Source organism: Diabrotica virgifera, chromosome 1, assembly GCF_917563875.1.
Source record: "Diabrotica virgifera virgifera chromosome 1, PGI_DIABVI_V3a".
Lineage (NCBI taxonomy): Eukaryota > Metazoa > Arthropoda > Insecta > Coleoptera > Chrysomelidae > Diabrotica > Diabrotica virgifera.
This window is the reverse complement of record NC_065443.1, coordinates 318,128,702-318,142,984: the sequence shown is the minus strand read 5'-3', so window position 1 is coordinate 318,142,984 and position 14,283 is coordinate 318,128,702. Positions and strand designations below refer to the sequence as shown.

Below are 14,283 nucleotides of genomic sequence, written 5' to 3'. Positions count from 1 at the left end.
GCAAATAACGCCTCCCTGGTTCCAAATCCGTTTTTGAACCCAAACTGGCTATCATCTATCCCTTCTTCTAGTTTTTTTATTTATACGGTCATGTATTATTTTCAAGATAATTTGAGGACACGACTTATTAGTGATGTTGTTCTGTATTCATTATTCATAAATATCTATTACTGGTCATCAACAAACTGGAGTATATACAGATTTTCTTCGGCTTATTCTTCTTCTGCTTCTTCCTTAAACAAGCAATTTTGCTTATTCATTAGCGGGTTGTTTCCTCTATGAAAAATCGTCACTCTATCTCTAGTGCAGTCGCCCGATATTTCTTCTACTATTTAATTTAACTGTCTCCGCTCAATTCTTCTGTCGTTATTATTGGTCTTATACTGGCCTTATAGATTGTTTTCACTCCTGTTTTGACCCAAATAACTCATGTTTCCACAAAAGATGAGGTTGTAATGTACGAAATTCATAAATTGTGTTTTGATTTATAGATTTATGTATAGATATCGTTTTCTTTATTACGCCATATTACCACGTAATTATCAAAAACTTATGGTATACAAATTTGTAGTAAATAAACAAAAACACAAAAAATAATGTGAAAATTTTAAAAAAAAATGTATTTTTTTGTTAACAATACAAAATAAGTATAACTATCCCCTAAAAGAAGTTTGTCATTAACTATTAATAAATCAAAATGCAATAATCTAGCGATTCTTGATTTTCTTAAGTCCTAATATCATACCGTCTTCAGCAGCAAGGTTGAAGTTTTTCTTGGACAACACCACCGGTATAGTTGAATTTTTCGTCGGAACGATTTCAAAGCTGTGTAGTAAATACGCGAACAATGCTTTAGTTTCGAGCATAGCAAACCTGGACCCTATACAATTCCTGGGCCCTAAGCCGAAGGGCAGAAACGTGTAGGGATCGATGGTATCCTTGTTCTCGTCACTGAACCTTTCAGGGTCAAATTTGTCTGGGTTCGGGTAGTATTTGGGGTCACGTTGGATCGACATTATGGGAAATACTAATATTGTACCTTTTTCTATTACTAGGCGAGGTTCGTTTGGTTGTTCGGGTTCTATGACGTATTCCTTGTTGCAAACTCTGTCCACTCCTGCGAAATTGGGCCATTTTCTTAAAGATTCTGTAACAGTAAAATTCATTATTAAAAAGTCCAACATGGAACAAAACAATTAAATTGAAAAACATATTTAGCTATGCTCTGCGAAACATGTACATGGACTATTCGAACAGCAGATAGGACCACAACCGATTCGTTTGAGATATGGTGTTGGACAAGAATGCTTTGAATTTCGTAGACAACTAGAAGTAGTTACGCAGTTCCAAATATTCAAAAATATTTCTAATTTTTTGGACTTAGAATATGCAATAAGTAAAATATCGTCTGAGCTGACTGGTGGATTTGCGAACCCAATCCAATCCACCCACCACTCATACTGAATTGGTAACTCGAGGATAAAAACTCTTGTTGGCCTTTGCTGATGATCTAGATGCAGTCTCTCATTCTACAAGAGACATGAGACATGGGCGCCTATGCTGATGGGCAGGTGTGAGCCGTGCCCCCTAGCTTTTCGAGTGCTTTAAACTATATATGGGTATCCAAGGTATACAAAATATAATGTGCAACATCTTCACGTCTGCGCCCCCCTAAAAATTTTTATATGGGCGCCCGTGACATGAGAGCGGTGTTTTCATAACTCGAGGAGAAAACAGGTTGTCTGGGTCTTCGAATAAATGAAGAGAAGACGAAATACATGTTAGTAACCAAAAATCCAAGACCAAGTGTTAGGCAGAATATAATTATTAATGAATAGGTACAACTTCGAAGTAGTAAAATAGTTTAAATATCTGGGGGCGGTAATCATAGATGACAACCACATAGAAATAGAGGTCTCAACAACGATAGCTGCGGCGAATAGAGCATTATACTCCCTATCATAATTATTAAGATCTAAGTTGTTAAAAAAACAATCTAAATTAAGACTGCACGTGTCAATTATTCGCTCAGTTGTTACATATGGAAGTGAAACATGGACTCTACATCAGCGGGAAATAAATAGGCTGCTGTTATTTGAAAGGAACATTTAAGGAATGATATTTGGCCCCCAAAGAGATGAATTGACAGGAGAGTGGAGAAGGTGCCTCAATGCTGAAATTGGTGACTGTATGTTACTGAAAACATCGTCAGATATATAAAAGCTAACCGGATAAGATGAGCAAGTCATATGGGAAGATCAGAGGAACACAGTGTTTTTAGTAAGGCAGTGTAGGAGATCACTAGGCTGTCCCAGATAAAGATGGAAGGAAGATGTTGATATCGATTTATCTAGGATTGAGGTACAACAATGGGAAATGGAAGAGCAAGATCATAGAAGATGGGGGGCCATAGTGGATGCGTCGAAGACATACTACGGGTTGTAACGCCAGTCAAGAAGAAGAAAAAGAAATAGTCCAAGGAAAACCGGAGGGAAGAATAAATCGAGGATGATTTCCAACCCGATGGACAGGGATAAGCATAGATATACAGATATCGTAAAAAGAGCTTGATGTCTGGAAGAAATGTACCATGAATATGATTACGCATCTATTAAGATGTACAGATTGGAAAGCAGGATATATAGTGCATCTTACGAAGAAAACCCAGTAGTTATATGGAATCAGGAAAAAATGGGGAAATAAAATAAGTGTAATTAAGAAAAAGAATACAAATATTGGATTGAATACAAAAATTGATTTATAAGTAAAAGATGGAAGAAAAAGAACACATGAAAAATATGCCGACTCAAGAACAGACTAAATGTATTTTGGTTATACCAGCTGTCCACTTATATTTCCCCCTATTTATACTGCCCATAACTTCTAAACGGCTCAAGATAGAAATATGTGGTTTTCGCTGAAATACTTTATTTTAGTAAAATTTTTGTTTGAATGGATCAAATTTTTTATATCGCTTTAAATTACGAAAAAAAAATGGCAGATTTTTGAAAAAAAGTGTTGTTGACTTTTTTTTTATGGAACATCCAGTATATTTTTTTGTAAATTAAAAGAACGGTCATTCACCTATACAGCGATATAAAGTTTTGTAAAATCGGTTGTCAAATGACTTAGTTATTAATTTTTAAAATGAGAGATGCAACGTGGAAATTAAATAACTAAATAACATTTTTGGTTAAAATAACTAAGCAAATTGATATTCTGTTAATGTGATTTCCACATTGCTTCTCTCATTTTAAAAATGAATTACTCAGTCATTTGACAACCAATTTGAAAACACTTTATATCGCTGGATAGGTGAATGACCGTTCTTTCAATTTACAAAAAAATATACTGGGTGTTTCATTAAACAACAGTTTTTTCCAAAAATCCGCCATTTTTTTTAAAAGCGATATAAAAAATTCAATTCATTCAAACAAAACTTTTACTAAAATAAAACATTTTAGCGAAAACCACATATTCCTATCTTGAGCCGTTTAGCAGTTCTAGGCAGTTAAAATGGGGAAAATATAAGTGGACACCCGGTATTTTCATATAGACAATAATATTAATAGATAGAATATAAAAAAATTACCAGAGGTAACCATATCCAAATACTTCATCTTCATAATTGTCTCGTAGTTCAATTTTCCATTACACTCTTGGAAACCTTCATCAATTTCTTCTCTTAGTCTGGTCTGAACATCTGGATTTACAGCCAGTTCGTATGACATAAACGACATCAAACTGGATACTGAATCGAAACCAGCGAAGAAGAAGATAAGTGCTTGGGCGGTGATGTCTTCGTTAGTTATTTCGTTTGCAACTGTAGTAGGCGCTTTTCCTAAAACAAAGAAAGGCTATGTTCGAAATTCTCACAAAATTAGACACCAAATATTTATTCCTCAAATGATTTTATAAGCTTACTTTCACACGGGACAAACCCAGCCGGCTAATTTAGGGAACTATGCTGACCATTCTATTGTTTATTTAAATTAAAGTATTACTCTATTGTAAATAGCTTACGTAGGTATAATATAGCTTAAATAGGTACGGACTTTACAATCGTCAATTCCATTATCTGCTGACGTCAGGAGCGAACTTTTTTTCGTACCTCAAGTTACGTAAAATCAAAACATAAAGCCAATCGCAAAATAGTCCTCGTAGTAGATACATCTCATCCCTCGTAGTACAAGTACTTACTTAATAATTGTATCTCGACGTAGAAAGTTGAAAGCTATCTCAATCCTCTAGTACCAATAACACTCTTGAATCTTAAATTGTACGTTTAATTTGTCTGTAGTTCTTAGCAACATTAGCGGAAGCTGTAATTGGAGTCATAAGTTTTCGGCATATCTAGGCAAGAGATACCCAAAAAACAGCAGATAAGGTAAGGGCATATGTAATTTATTATGAGCTCATAAGACATATGCTGTATATAAAATTTTAACCATAGCTATGAAGATGGCTTTGTAAGGCGTTCAGCTAGGAATTAAATGTTTTACACACTTTTAAAACATTAGGTTTGTTCTAGCAAATAGTCAAACTAGTCAGAAACCGTCAGCAAACAGTTGGTCAGTGAGAAAACATAATACAGTCACCAGTGCTATCCCATCTACTCGCGCTGGTCCACTATTCGCTGATGGTTTCAAACCGTTTGAAACTGATGCTAGAACAAACCTAATATTCTTTCTCTATTCATTAATTTGGAAATTGCATAAAAATAGTTTGTATTTTTTAAGCATTACTTTATATTAAACTCTTTGTCATGCATACCCAAATGTTCATCTTTAACAATGGCAAATCCTGTATCCGTAACATTATGATCATCTTTGTGATGGTTTCCTTTTTTAGCTTCCAGTAACAAGTGGATCATGTCTGGTCGTACAATGTGTTGTTCTTCTCTTGCTTTTATAGTTTTATCTATGAGATTAATGAAAAAGTTTCGTGATGCACCACTGAACAGCTTAACATCGAATAACTAAAAAAGAATTCTCTATTAAAACAGAGGGGTAGGAAATAGGTATTAAAGCGCGCTATAGCTACTGCTAAGAAAAAATCCTCTGCACAGCTGCATGAAGAGATGGAAATAACCGAAGAGATGAAAAGGTTAGACAGCATTGCTAGAGTAAAGGACGGGTGATCAAAGGACTTGATTGCTGTGCGGCACATTAAGAGTGCAGATGAAATAGTGTTAAGATCCGATGTTCAAATAAAGCAAAGATGGTATGAGTACTTTAGAAAGTTGCTAAATGAAGAACATCAAAGGAGAGACCGAGAATGCGAGACTTCAAATGAGATAATCGAGGATAACAAGAGATACGTTTGTCGAGGCTTTAAATAGGATAAAGAATAGTAAAGTAGTAGCACCTGATGGAATACCTGTAGAGATTTGGAAGGCTCTAGGAGAGAAAAGACTGTAGAAGCGATCATCAACTGTTATTGAACGTTCGACTTCGTTTTAAAGTCCCCAAAAGAAGACCCCACAGAAAAGTCATGTCTCTAAATCCATCAAAAATCAGTGACTTCTAACAAAACCTAGAAGAAGCTCTTTCTTTAGACCAAGTAGTTAGTGACCCTGAGAGCACTTGGATCTATCTCAAAGATAAGGTAATCGAGGCTGCAAAAGACTGTGAGGCAGCGGTGTCCACTGGCTGTAAGCCAAGGATATCCGATAATACGTGGACTGTGATTCAACGCGGAAAAGAACATAAAACTAGATACGGAACAAACGATGAATATAGAGCGTCATCGAAAGAAATTAGAAAACAGTGCCGCAAAGACAAAGCTGATTATATCTCTCAAATATGCAGAAAGATAGAGGACCATGGCTGTCGAAATGAACCGAGGGATTTATTCCAGAAAATCAAACTCTTTACCAGAGAATTTAAACCTCAAACGTGGTCTGTAATAGATAAGGAAGGTAATCTAAAGACCGATACTGACGAAATATTGGAAACATGGCGAAACTACTGTAGCGAACTATATAGAAATAACGAGGTATCAGCAGAAAATCAGTAACCTCTGACTACCCTAGAGAACCTACGGTCTTACTCTAAATCACTAAAGAGAAATAGATCCCCAGAAATTGATTCAATACCATGTGAAATACTACAGTTACTAGGTGACAAAGGATTACACATCATCCATTCTATCTGTGTCGCTGTTTGGAATTCAGGGAAATGGCCATCTGATTGGTATACCTCAATTTATATCCCACTACACAAAAAAGGAACTACTACCAGATGTGAAAACTACCGCACACTGTCACTAATAACGCATGCTAGTAAAATCTTGTTACACATCATCAAAAACAGATTAAAAACCTATCTACATTACCAAATACCTCAGGAACAAGCGGGGTTTGTAAAGGCTAAAGGTACAAGGAAACAAATCCTGAACCTGAGACAACTCATTGAAAAGTCTAGAGAATTTTAAGTACCTATGATTATATGCTTCGTTGACTACCAAAAGGCATTTGATTGTGTAAGATGGATAAATCTGTGGTCAATTTTAATAGAAATGGGCGCACCAATGCACCTGGTGACACTTATTAAAAATCTGTACCAGTCCAATATAGCGACAGTACGACTAGATCATAAGTTCTCAAACCAATTCAAGACCGAGAGAGGTGTTAGGCAAGGATGCGTGTTGTCACCTGACTTATTTAACATTTATGGTGAACATGTCATGAGGATGGTTTTAGAAGGATGGGCCGGTGGAGTAACAGTAGCTGGTAGGAAAATCTCCAATTTAAGATTTGCTGATGACACTACACTTATAGCAGCAAATGAGCAAGAAATGTTTGATCTCCTGCGAAGAGTTGAGTACGAAAGCTATAAAGTTGGTCTAAAAATCAATAAAGCTAAGACAACAATAATGGTGGTCGACAGATTCGACACTATTCAACTGACTAACAGGTTACAAGAATACCAGATAGTAAACACCTTTGTCTATCTCGGGTCTAGTATAATTACAGTTGAGTCCGCGAATCTTTACCCGTGCGTCATCATTTAAAGCATACGAAATAAGTCGATGAGAAGTTGGAAATTGAAATTTACTAAACGCAACAGCAAGTCACTTATTGGCACTTGCGTTTAGTAAATTTAAATTTCCGACTTATTATCGACTTATTTCGTATGCTTTAAATGATGACGCACGGGTAAAGATTCGCGGACTCAACTGTAAAGATGGTAACTGTGAAGTAAAAGTTCGGGGACGTATTGGTATGGCAAAAAATGCGATGAGTCGCCTAACTAAAGTTTGGAAAGACAGATCTATCTCTCAAAATATCAAGATGAGACTGGTGAATGCCCTTGTATTCTCAATATTCTCTACGGAGCAGAGACTTGGACTCTTCGCGCATGCGAGCGCCAAAAAATTGATGCCTTTGAGATGTGGTGCTGGAGAAGAATGCTACGCATACCTTGGACAGCTCATAGGACAAACGTTTCCATTCTAAACCAACTCAAGATTAAAAAAAGACTGTCCACAATATGTCTGCAACGAATACTGCAATTCTTTGGTCACGGGATTCGCAGAGGTGACGACAGTTTGGAGAGATTAATTGTTTCTGGAAACGTTCCGGGGAGAAGATCAAGAGGACGATCACCAACTAGATGGTCCGACCAAATAAAGAATTCAGCTGGAAACTCATTCTGCGAAGCTCTTAGAGCAGCTGAAGATAGAGACCAATGGAGAAACATTGTTAGGAATATTGGAAGAAATCACGATCCTCAGTAATGGGGAAACGACAAGAGATAGAGGAGAGAAAAGGGTTGATATGTTGTGGCAAATGATGAGTACGATATATGAGGAAGAAAGAATGCCCAATGTATGGAGGCACAACGTGATTGTATCACTGTATAAAGATCTGAGCCATTCAGGACTGCAAGAACTATGGATAAACAAAGTTAATGTAACAAACGATAAAAAGTTGGAAGAGAACTGTAGTTCGAAGGTTAAGGAGGGAGACATTGATATGAGAACAGTTGGAGTTTACACCAAAGAGAACAACGATGTCTTGTAAGCTCTGAGACAGTTGATACAGTAAGAAGAAAAGAGAGCTACGTTTTGGTATTTATAGTTTTTGAGAAGGCGTACACAGTTCCTAGACAAGAACTGTGGAGATGTATGAGAGAGACACGGGTTCCTGTGAGAAGTACGTAAGAGGTCAAACAGAGACCGAGAAAATAGAGAAGGACAGGAAAGACCGGTAGAAAGAATACAATAGAAGAGGATGCGCTGATCTAACCAATCAGCCATCTTTCAATTTTAGCTAAGAAACGCAACAGCGCCCCCAATACTTCATAAGGAGGAAAGAAAGTAAAGGAACTGTTCATCGACACAGAGAGAGAGAGAGAGATTATTCCTATAGTAAAACAAACAAAGTTGCTCATTGATTCGATCAGATTGTAATATGCTTATATTATTGATGTTTATTAAAAAATTCTAACCTTAAGTATCCTAGGAATAAACAAAAACCCTAAAATTCGTGAAACCGAACTAACAGAAGTAAAATCCGTAATTTCTTTGCCCATCAAATAGAATTCATTGTCTTTATTCTTCAAAGAATCTGTATGTAATCCAAAAGCAGTCGTAGCGATAATATCGTTGGCGAAACGAGTAGATACGTCCTTGAATGAAACTTCTGCAACTTCTTCGTTTATTTTGGAGAAGTGGTCTACTAAATTTTGGGCACAATCGGCCATGAGCTGGTACATCATCTTCATTTTACTGCTGGTGAAAGATGGACTTAGGACGGGTCTCATATCTCTCCATTTTTGATCTGAAACACATTTACATTGTCTAATTTTGATACTAGAGCCCTTATAAATGGGATTTAAATTTCAAGAATCTACATCCGGACCTACCTGTGAGAGCAAAGAGATTTTTAGACCATAAAGGATCACCTCCTTCTGGAATTAAGGGTCTGTGATTTACAAAATGATCAAAATCTTTTACGGCAATTTGCTTCAGAAGTCCTGGGTCCTTAATTATTAAAGTTGGTATATTAAATTGGTACATTCCTGCATATCTACAACATTGGTTATATTCAAAAGATAGTTAAATATATGTCAATAATGACATCTCTCCAAGAAATTAACGCACCACCTTATAAAAACGGGTGATTTTTGATATCTCGAATTTACTAAACCTGTTGTCCGATTTAAGTGATTTTTTTATATGTTATAGCCTTACTCTTTAAAAATATCACTGTAGTATTCCACAGGGTGTGATGAACTTGAGAAAATAAAACACAGTTTGATTGATACACCCGGTCTACAGTGACAATGTACCTATCTAGCAACAATATTATTACAGCCATATTGTTAAAGAATAAGATTAAAAAATATCACTTAAAACGGACAACAGGCTTAGGAAATTCGAGACATCAAAAGACCACGTTTTAAGGTGGTGCGTTAATTTCTTGGAGAAGTGTATATGTCAATAATTATTAATAATTTTACTTATTGTATTACCTTCCATCTGTCAACTTGTAGCCTCTTTCGAAAAACTCGTATATATTTTCTAGTCTGAATATTTGTTTCCATTGATCTCCAAAAAACCATACTGGTTTTGACTGTACTACTCCTCTGTCTTTCCAGTAGCTCATAGGCTTGATAGCAAAATAGTAGAAGAGGACTACTGCTGTGAATATTAAGACGAGTTGCAACATTTCGCCTCTGAGAATTGACAACTAACTGCAAAATAGGAATACATACACACATTAAGTATCATCACAACAAAATTACACAATATACCTAGTTATGAAACTATCTTATGACATTTTTATGTTATTTACTCGTAATGTATTTAATGGGAATTAACAATATTCTTCTTCTTAAGGTGATTTTGACTCAGCCAGGCATCTGAAATTTTTTTTGAGTTTATGGACCTCGATAACCAAATCTGTATGTTTTTCTGCATTGAGTTCGGTGAACTGTTTCAATTATTAACAATATAAGGCCAAATATTCGTGTTTGCCATTTTAAAGCTACAGTTAATTTAACTCTATTCCTATGTCTTGTCAACAAAAATCGTCCTAAAAATATCGTAAATATGTTTTTTCCCATAAATTGTTTAAACAGTTTACACGGTCAATTTAACATTCAATTTATTAACAAACGGCGTATTCGTAATGTACGCAAAACGTAGGCACATACAAATTATATAAAAAAAACGTTAAAATATATCAGCAAGAACCTGAGATATTTTATAATTCGAATTTGAAGTTCATATTTCACTTGTTGATGCTTCCGATTTAAAAAAGGAAGTAACTTCGTCCAGAATAATCGTAGGACAACTTTTTTTATACTTGCAAGCTTTTCGAATAAAAAAAATTCCCAGGAGAGTGCGAGTAGCAAAAAAGTTACACAAATTATTTATTAGCAAAAAAATGCAATATCAAGTTTTGCAATGTTAAAAATGGTTTTTTATAACTTTTTTTGTATTGCTGGATATAATAACTCCGTCTTTTGCTTATCCTACCCGTACAGTCATTGTTTTTTTCTTATTTGTTTAAAATTTATTTAAGTTTATTTTTTTAGTTATGTTATTGTGAAAAAGTTGTTTGAGATAAAATAATTAAATAGCTTTTAAATTAATTGATGACTCACTCTAAGCTGTGATTTTAACCACATTTTTAACAGTATAAGGCAGGTCGCACATCAAAGAAACATGAAACGTAAATTACGTTTCATGGAAATAAACCACTGCTAAACAAATATATGTCCGGCCATTTATGAAACTCTCCGAAAATAAAAATGTGTCATGAGCATGAATCACACTCGTTTCATTAGTAGGCGGACTTTGAGATTTGTTTAGCAGTGTTTTCTTTTCATGAAACATGTTTTTCGTTTCATGTTTCTTTGGTGTGCGGCTTGGCTAAGACTTAACTTTTCACCGAATACAAGGTTGTAGGTTCATTTTTTACAATGATTATTAACATTTATTGAAAATTGAGAATTCTTAGGTTCTTAAAGTTTTCTAAGAAACACAAGTAAATCAACAAAACAAAGTAAATCAACATTCAAAAATCGCCAATTTGAAGCTTTTAAACTTTTTGTATCAAATAATTAATTTCAAATTCGTTAAAAATACTTTACTTTTTATTAGAAGACGAAAGCTGTGCACTTTAGCTCAAATAAGAGGTCCATAAAACTCGGTCAAAATCAAAATCCACAACAGGGTATCTACCTACTTTTTTTATATTATTGCTCTGAACTATAAATGCTACCTATGTATTTACTTCTTAATTTGTAACATCCTCGTTAATATCAACATCACTAACCTATAAATCGATTTTAATGATAGCAAAGACTTACCTACCTTTTGATGTTGCTTATCACTTTTGATTTCAAAATATCTTACAATGATCAATAAACACTATTAACATCAGATAATTTATATTATTAGAAATAGATAAAAACAATCAAATTCAAAATAAACGAGTTTACATGACCTTCAAGGAGATCGCGGTCCCCCAGGTGTGTGTGTTCTAAAAGATTAGACACTGATGATGATGATCGTTGAAGATACTAACTTAATAAAAAACGTGAGTCAAAGCGAATACAGGTTGATGATTACTACTAGACTAATTAGTCTACTTTTGACAAAATTTCAACGTTAAAATTTCTGATTATATTTCTCTGAATTGCAATGAAAAATGTTCATCATTGGAAAAAAAATCCAAAACCACAAAAACCAAAACAGTTGATTTACCAATAGTGTGCACTCTCTTCTTTTACATGACTATGTGCGGCGGAAATTTACAAGATTCGTTTAACGAGATATTAATTTAATAGAAAAAACTTACATTAAGGACAAAACAATTGAAATCGGGGTTGGTGATGTAATTATTGATAAAATTCAAAAGCAAACACTGTGTGTTTGCCACTTTTTAAACCATATAGGTATTCATTTAGAAATACAATATTGCGCAACTTCACATAACAAGTAAAACTTTGATCGGAAATTAATAGTAGTCATGGAACAAAATTGTTATAATTTAAATCAATCAAATTCCAAGCAAACAGGTTTACAGGATCTTCAACCAGTTTGCAGTCACCAAGGTCTATTATAAACGATTAAATTAAAAAAAAAATAAAAAAAAGTCTAGCATACCTATACCTAAAAGCTTTCCAAACTAACGAAAAACCCAAGAGTTGCATTATTAAGAATTTGCAGTCATTTCTTTGATTTTTCCCAATAAGTAAATAAAAACATATAATCAACCATTCTTTTACTGATTTTCCTGTACTGAAAGTGTTTTTTATAAGTTATTTAGTTTTTATAAGTATAAAAACAGACAAACCACTTTGCAGCGCTACTCTGTGAATCCACGAAGTGGCTTAAACAGGTGATTTTGTAGCCAATGATTTTGTAATGGACGCCATACAGTCTTTACTTTACTTTATCGTGTCCGGACATGTCATTTATAAAATTTCGGCCCAGTATCGGACTAACGTCGGTTCCATGATCGTTGGCGAGCCACAAATCTTCGAGGGTACATCGATAAGGACAGTTTCTGCATGTAAATATATAGCTATTTCCACCTACCTCTACCGAAAGTATACTTTTCCGGACCTGATTGTAGGGAGCAAAGTTGTACTTTTCCTCCCTAGGGAGGAAAATATTTTTCCTCCCTAAGGAGGAAAAGTAAAAGTGACCTCATGGTATTTCATTCATGAAATATAACTTATTGATGCCCTGTACAATATCTATTTTCTATTACGTAAGTATCTATACATTTTAACGTTTATTTAAAAACACTCTGTATTTTGCAGAATGGTCAAAAACAGTAAATTGTTACTCTGATTTAACAATGTTTACATTAATAATTTGACTTATAGTTGACAGTTATATTGTACACTTCGCGGCATATAAAACTGGTACACTTTTTTTTTCCCAACGTAAACCTGTGTTCAGACTGACAATTATTGTTCATGAATCACTTCGTTGTTGCCATCACAGATAACGGAATTGCACTAAATCTAAATACAAAAAAATAACGTTTAAAATGTAGATTTCGAATTGTAATACATATATTTAAATTCCACACTTGTTCACTGTAAAAGTTATTCATTTTGTTTAATTTCAAATTAAATTTTTAATTTTTCCAGTGTGTTTTATTTAGTCTACACAACTTAATGCAGTTTTGTCCTACAATTTACGAGAAATCAATCACACCTCTCGATTTGACATTAAACATAATAATTTAAAGTCATGTCAAGATGTATTATCTATCATTATTTTTGAATTGAAATATTTTCATAAATTATAATAAAACACGATTCAATGTATGGATACTTAATTGAGATGACGGAAAATTACAATTGTTTTAGTTTTTAGTATATTAAAAAATGCGGTCTGTCGCACAGCCCCGTTTTTACCTAGTTTGATATAATATTTTCGTTGAACTGGCAACGTTGCCCTAGAAATTAGAATGACACTTGTGACAACATCGACTTACACAACTTGAAAAACACGATTTTCGGTTATAAGAGTTGTACCAGTTTTTTTTGACGCGAAGTGTACCTACTTGTTAGTTTTGGTTCTAATAAATTTTGTTGGTTAGTTACATAAATAAATTAAGTAAAAGTGAAAAAATGACTTGTTATTTGAGGAAGGTGGAAAAACCATATGTATAACATGGGAGTAAAGTGCCTTTTCCTCCCTTGAATGATTACTGCCCTCCGCTACGCGTCGGTCAGTAAACTTCATTCTCGGGAGGAAAAGTAGCACTTTCCTCTCTTGTTATACAAATAGCATTTGTATAACAAGGGAGGAAAGTGCTACTTTTCCTCCCGAGAATGAAGTTTACTGTAATACAGTAATGATTACAGCATTAATGAATACAAAAAAAAAATGATTTTATTAACGTTTCGAAGCCCGAATCGGGGTTCGTTGTCAAAATACAAAATACTACTTACTAAAATAAACAAAAATGTTGTTGCTAAGTAAAAAAATTCTTCTAATAATTTATTTAATCTGACTCATTTATATTGGCAATGCAGACATAGGTATATTATACATTTTAAAGTAGAAGACTTTAAAATGATATTGGCAATATTTATGAGTTGCGTTCCTGGGACGACTTTACTGATAGATAGTTCATTCGATTACATGAAATCAACCTCAACTCAAGAATATCCGTCACATAAAAATCATAGCATGTGATCTGTCTTTAAAAAGACAACCAAATGCAACGATGACGGTAAAATCTCGCGTTAGAGATTCCATAGTAAATCACGAGGGAAAACCAGGAAAAAACCTCGTGATACT

The 14,283-nt window shown here is 34.3% G+C and overlaps 1 protein-coding gene across 7 annotated transcripts; it reads right to left on the bottom strand.

Moving 5' to 3' along the window:
- Positions 1 to 594: 594 nt before the first annotated feature.
- Positions 595 to 11,963, bottom strand: LOC126886485 (cytochrome P450 9e2-like). 7 transcript variants are annotated; one of them, XM_050653458.1, is made up of 7 exons: positions 11,816 to 11,963; positions 9,480 to 9,701; positions 8,871 to 9,034; positions 8,454 to 8,785; positions 4,774 to 4,978; positions 3,593 to 3,841; positions 595 to 1,147 (listed from the first exon to the last, which is right to left on the bottom strand). In XM_050653458.1, the coding sequence occupies exons 2-7, from the start codon at positions 9,674 to 9,676 to the stop codon at positions 708 to 710; spliced, it is 1,587 nt and encodes a 528-aa protein (XP_050509415.1). In that variant the 5' UTR covers positions 9,677 to 9,701; positions 11,816 to 11,963; the 3' UTR covers positions 595 to 707. The 7 variants fall into 7 exon arrangements, with proteins under 7 accessions (XP_050509415.1, XP_050509405.1, XP_050509403.1 ...); XM_050653448.1 differs by lacking the exon at positions 11,816 to 11,963 and adding an exon at positions 11,325 to 11,590; XM_050653446.1 differs by lacking the exon at positions 11,816 to 11,963 and adding an exon at positions 11,329 to 11,550.
- Between the last annotated feature and the right edge of the window lie 2,320 nt (positions 11,964 to 14,283).

Coding starts and splice junctions, on each gene's coding strand:
- LOC126886485 (XM_050653458.1), bottom strand. CDS start 9,676: ATGTTGCAACTCGTCTTAATATTCACAGCAGTAGTCCTCTTCTACTAT. Junction 8,786..8,870: donor AAATCTCTTTGCTCTCACAG/GTAGGTCCGGAT, acceptor AATGTGTTTCAG/ATCAAAAATGGAGAGATATG. Junction 4,979..8,453: donor TTATTCCTAGGATACTTAAG/GTTAGAATTTTT, acceptor ATTCTTTTTTAG/TTATTCGATGTTAAGCTGTT.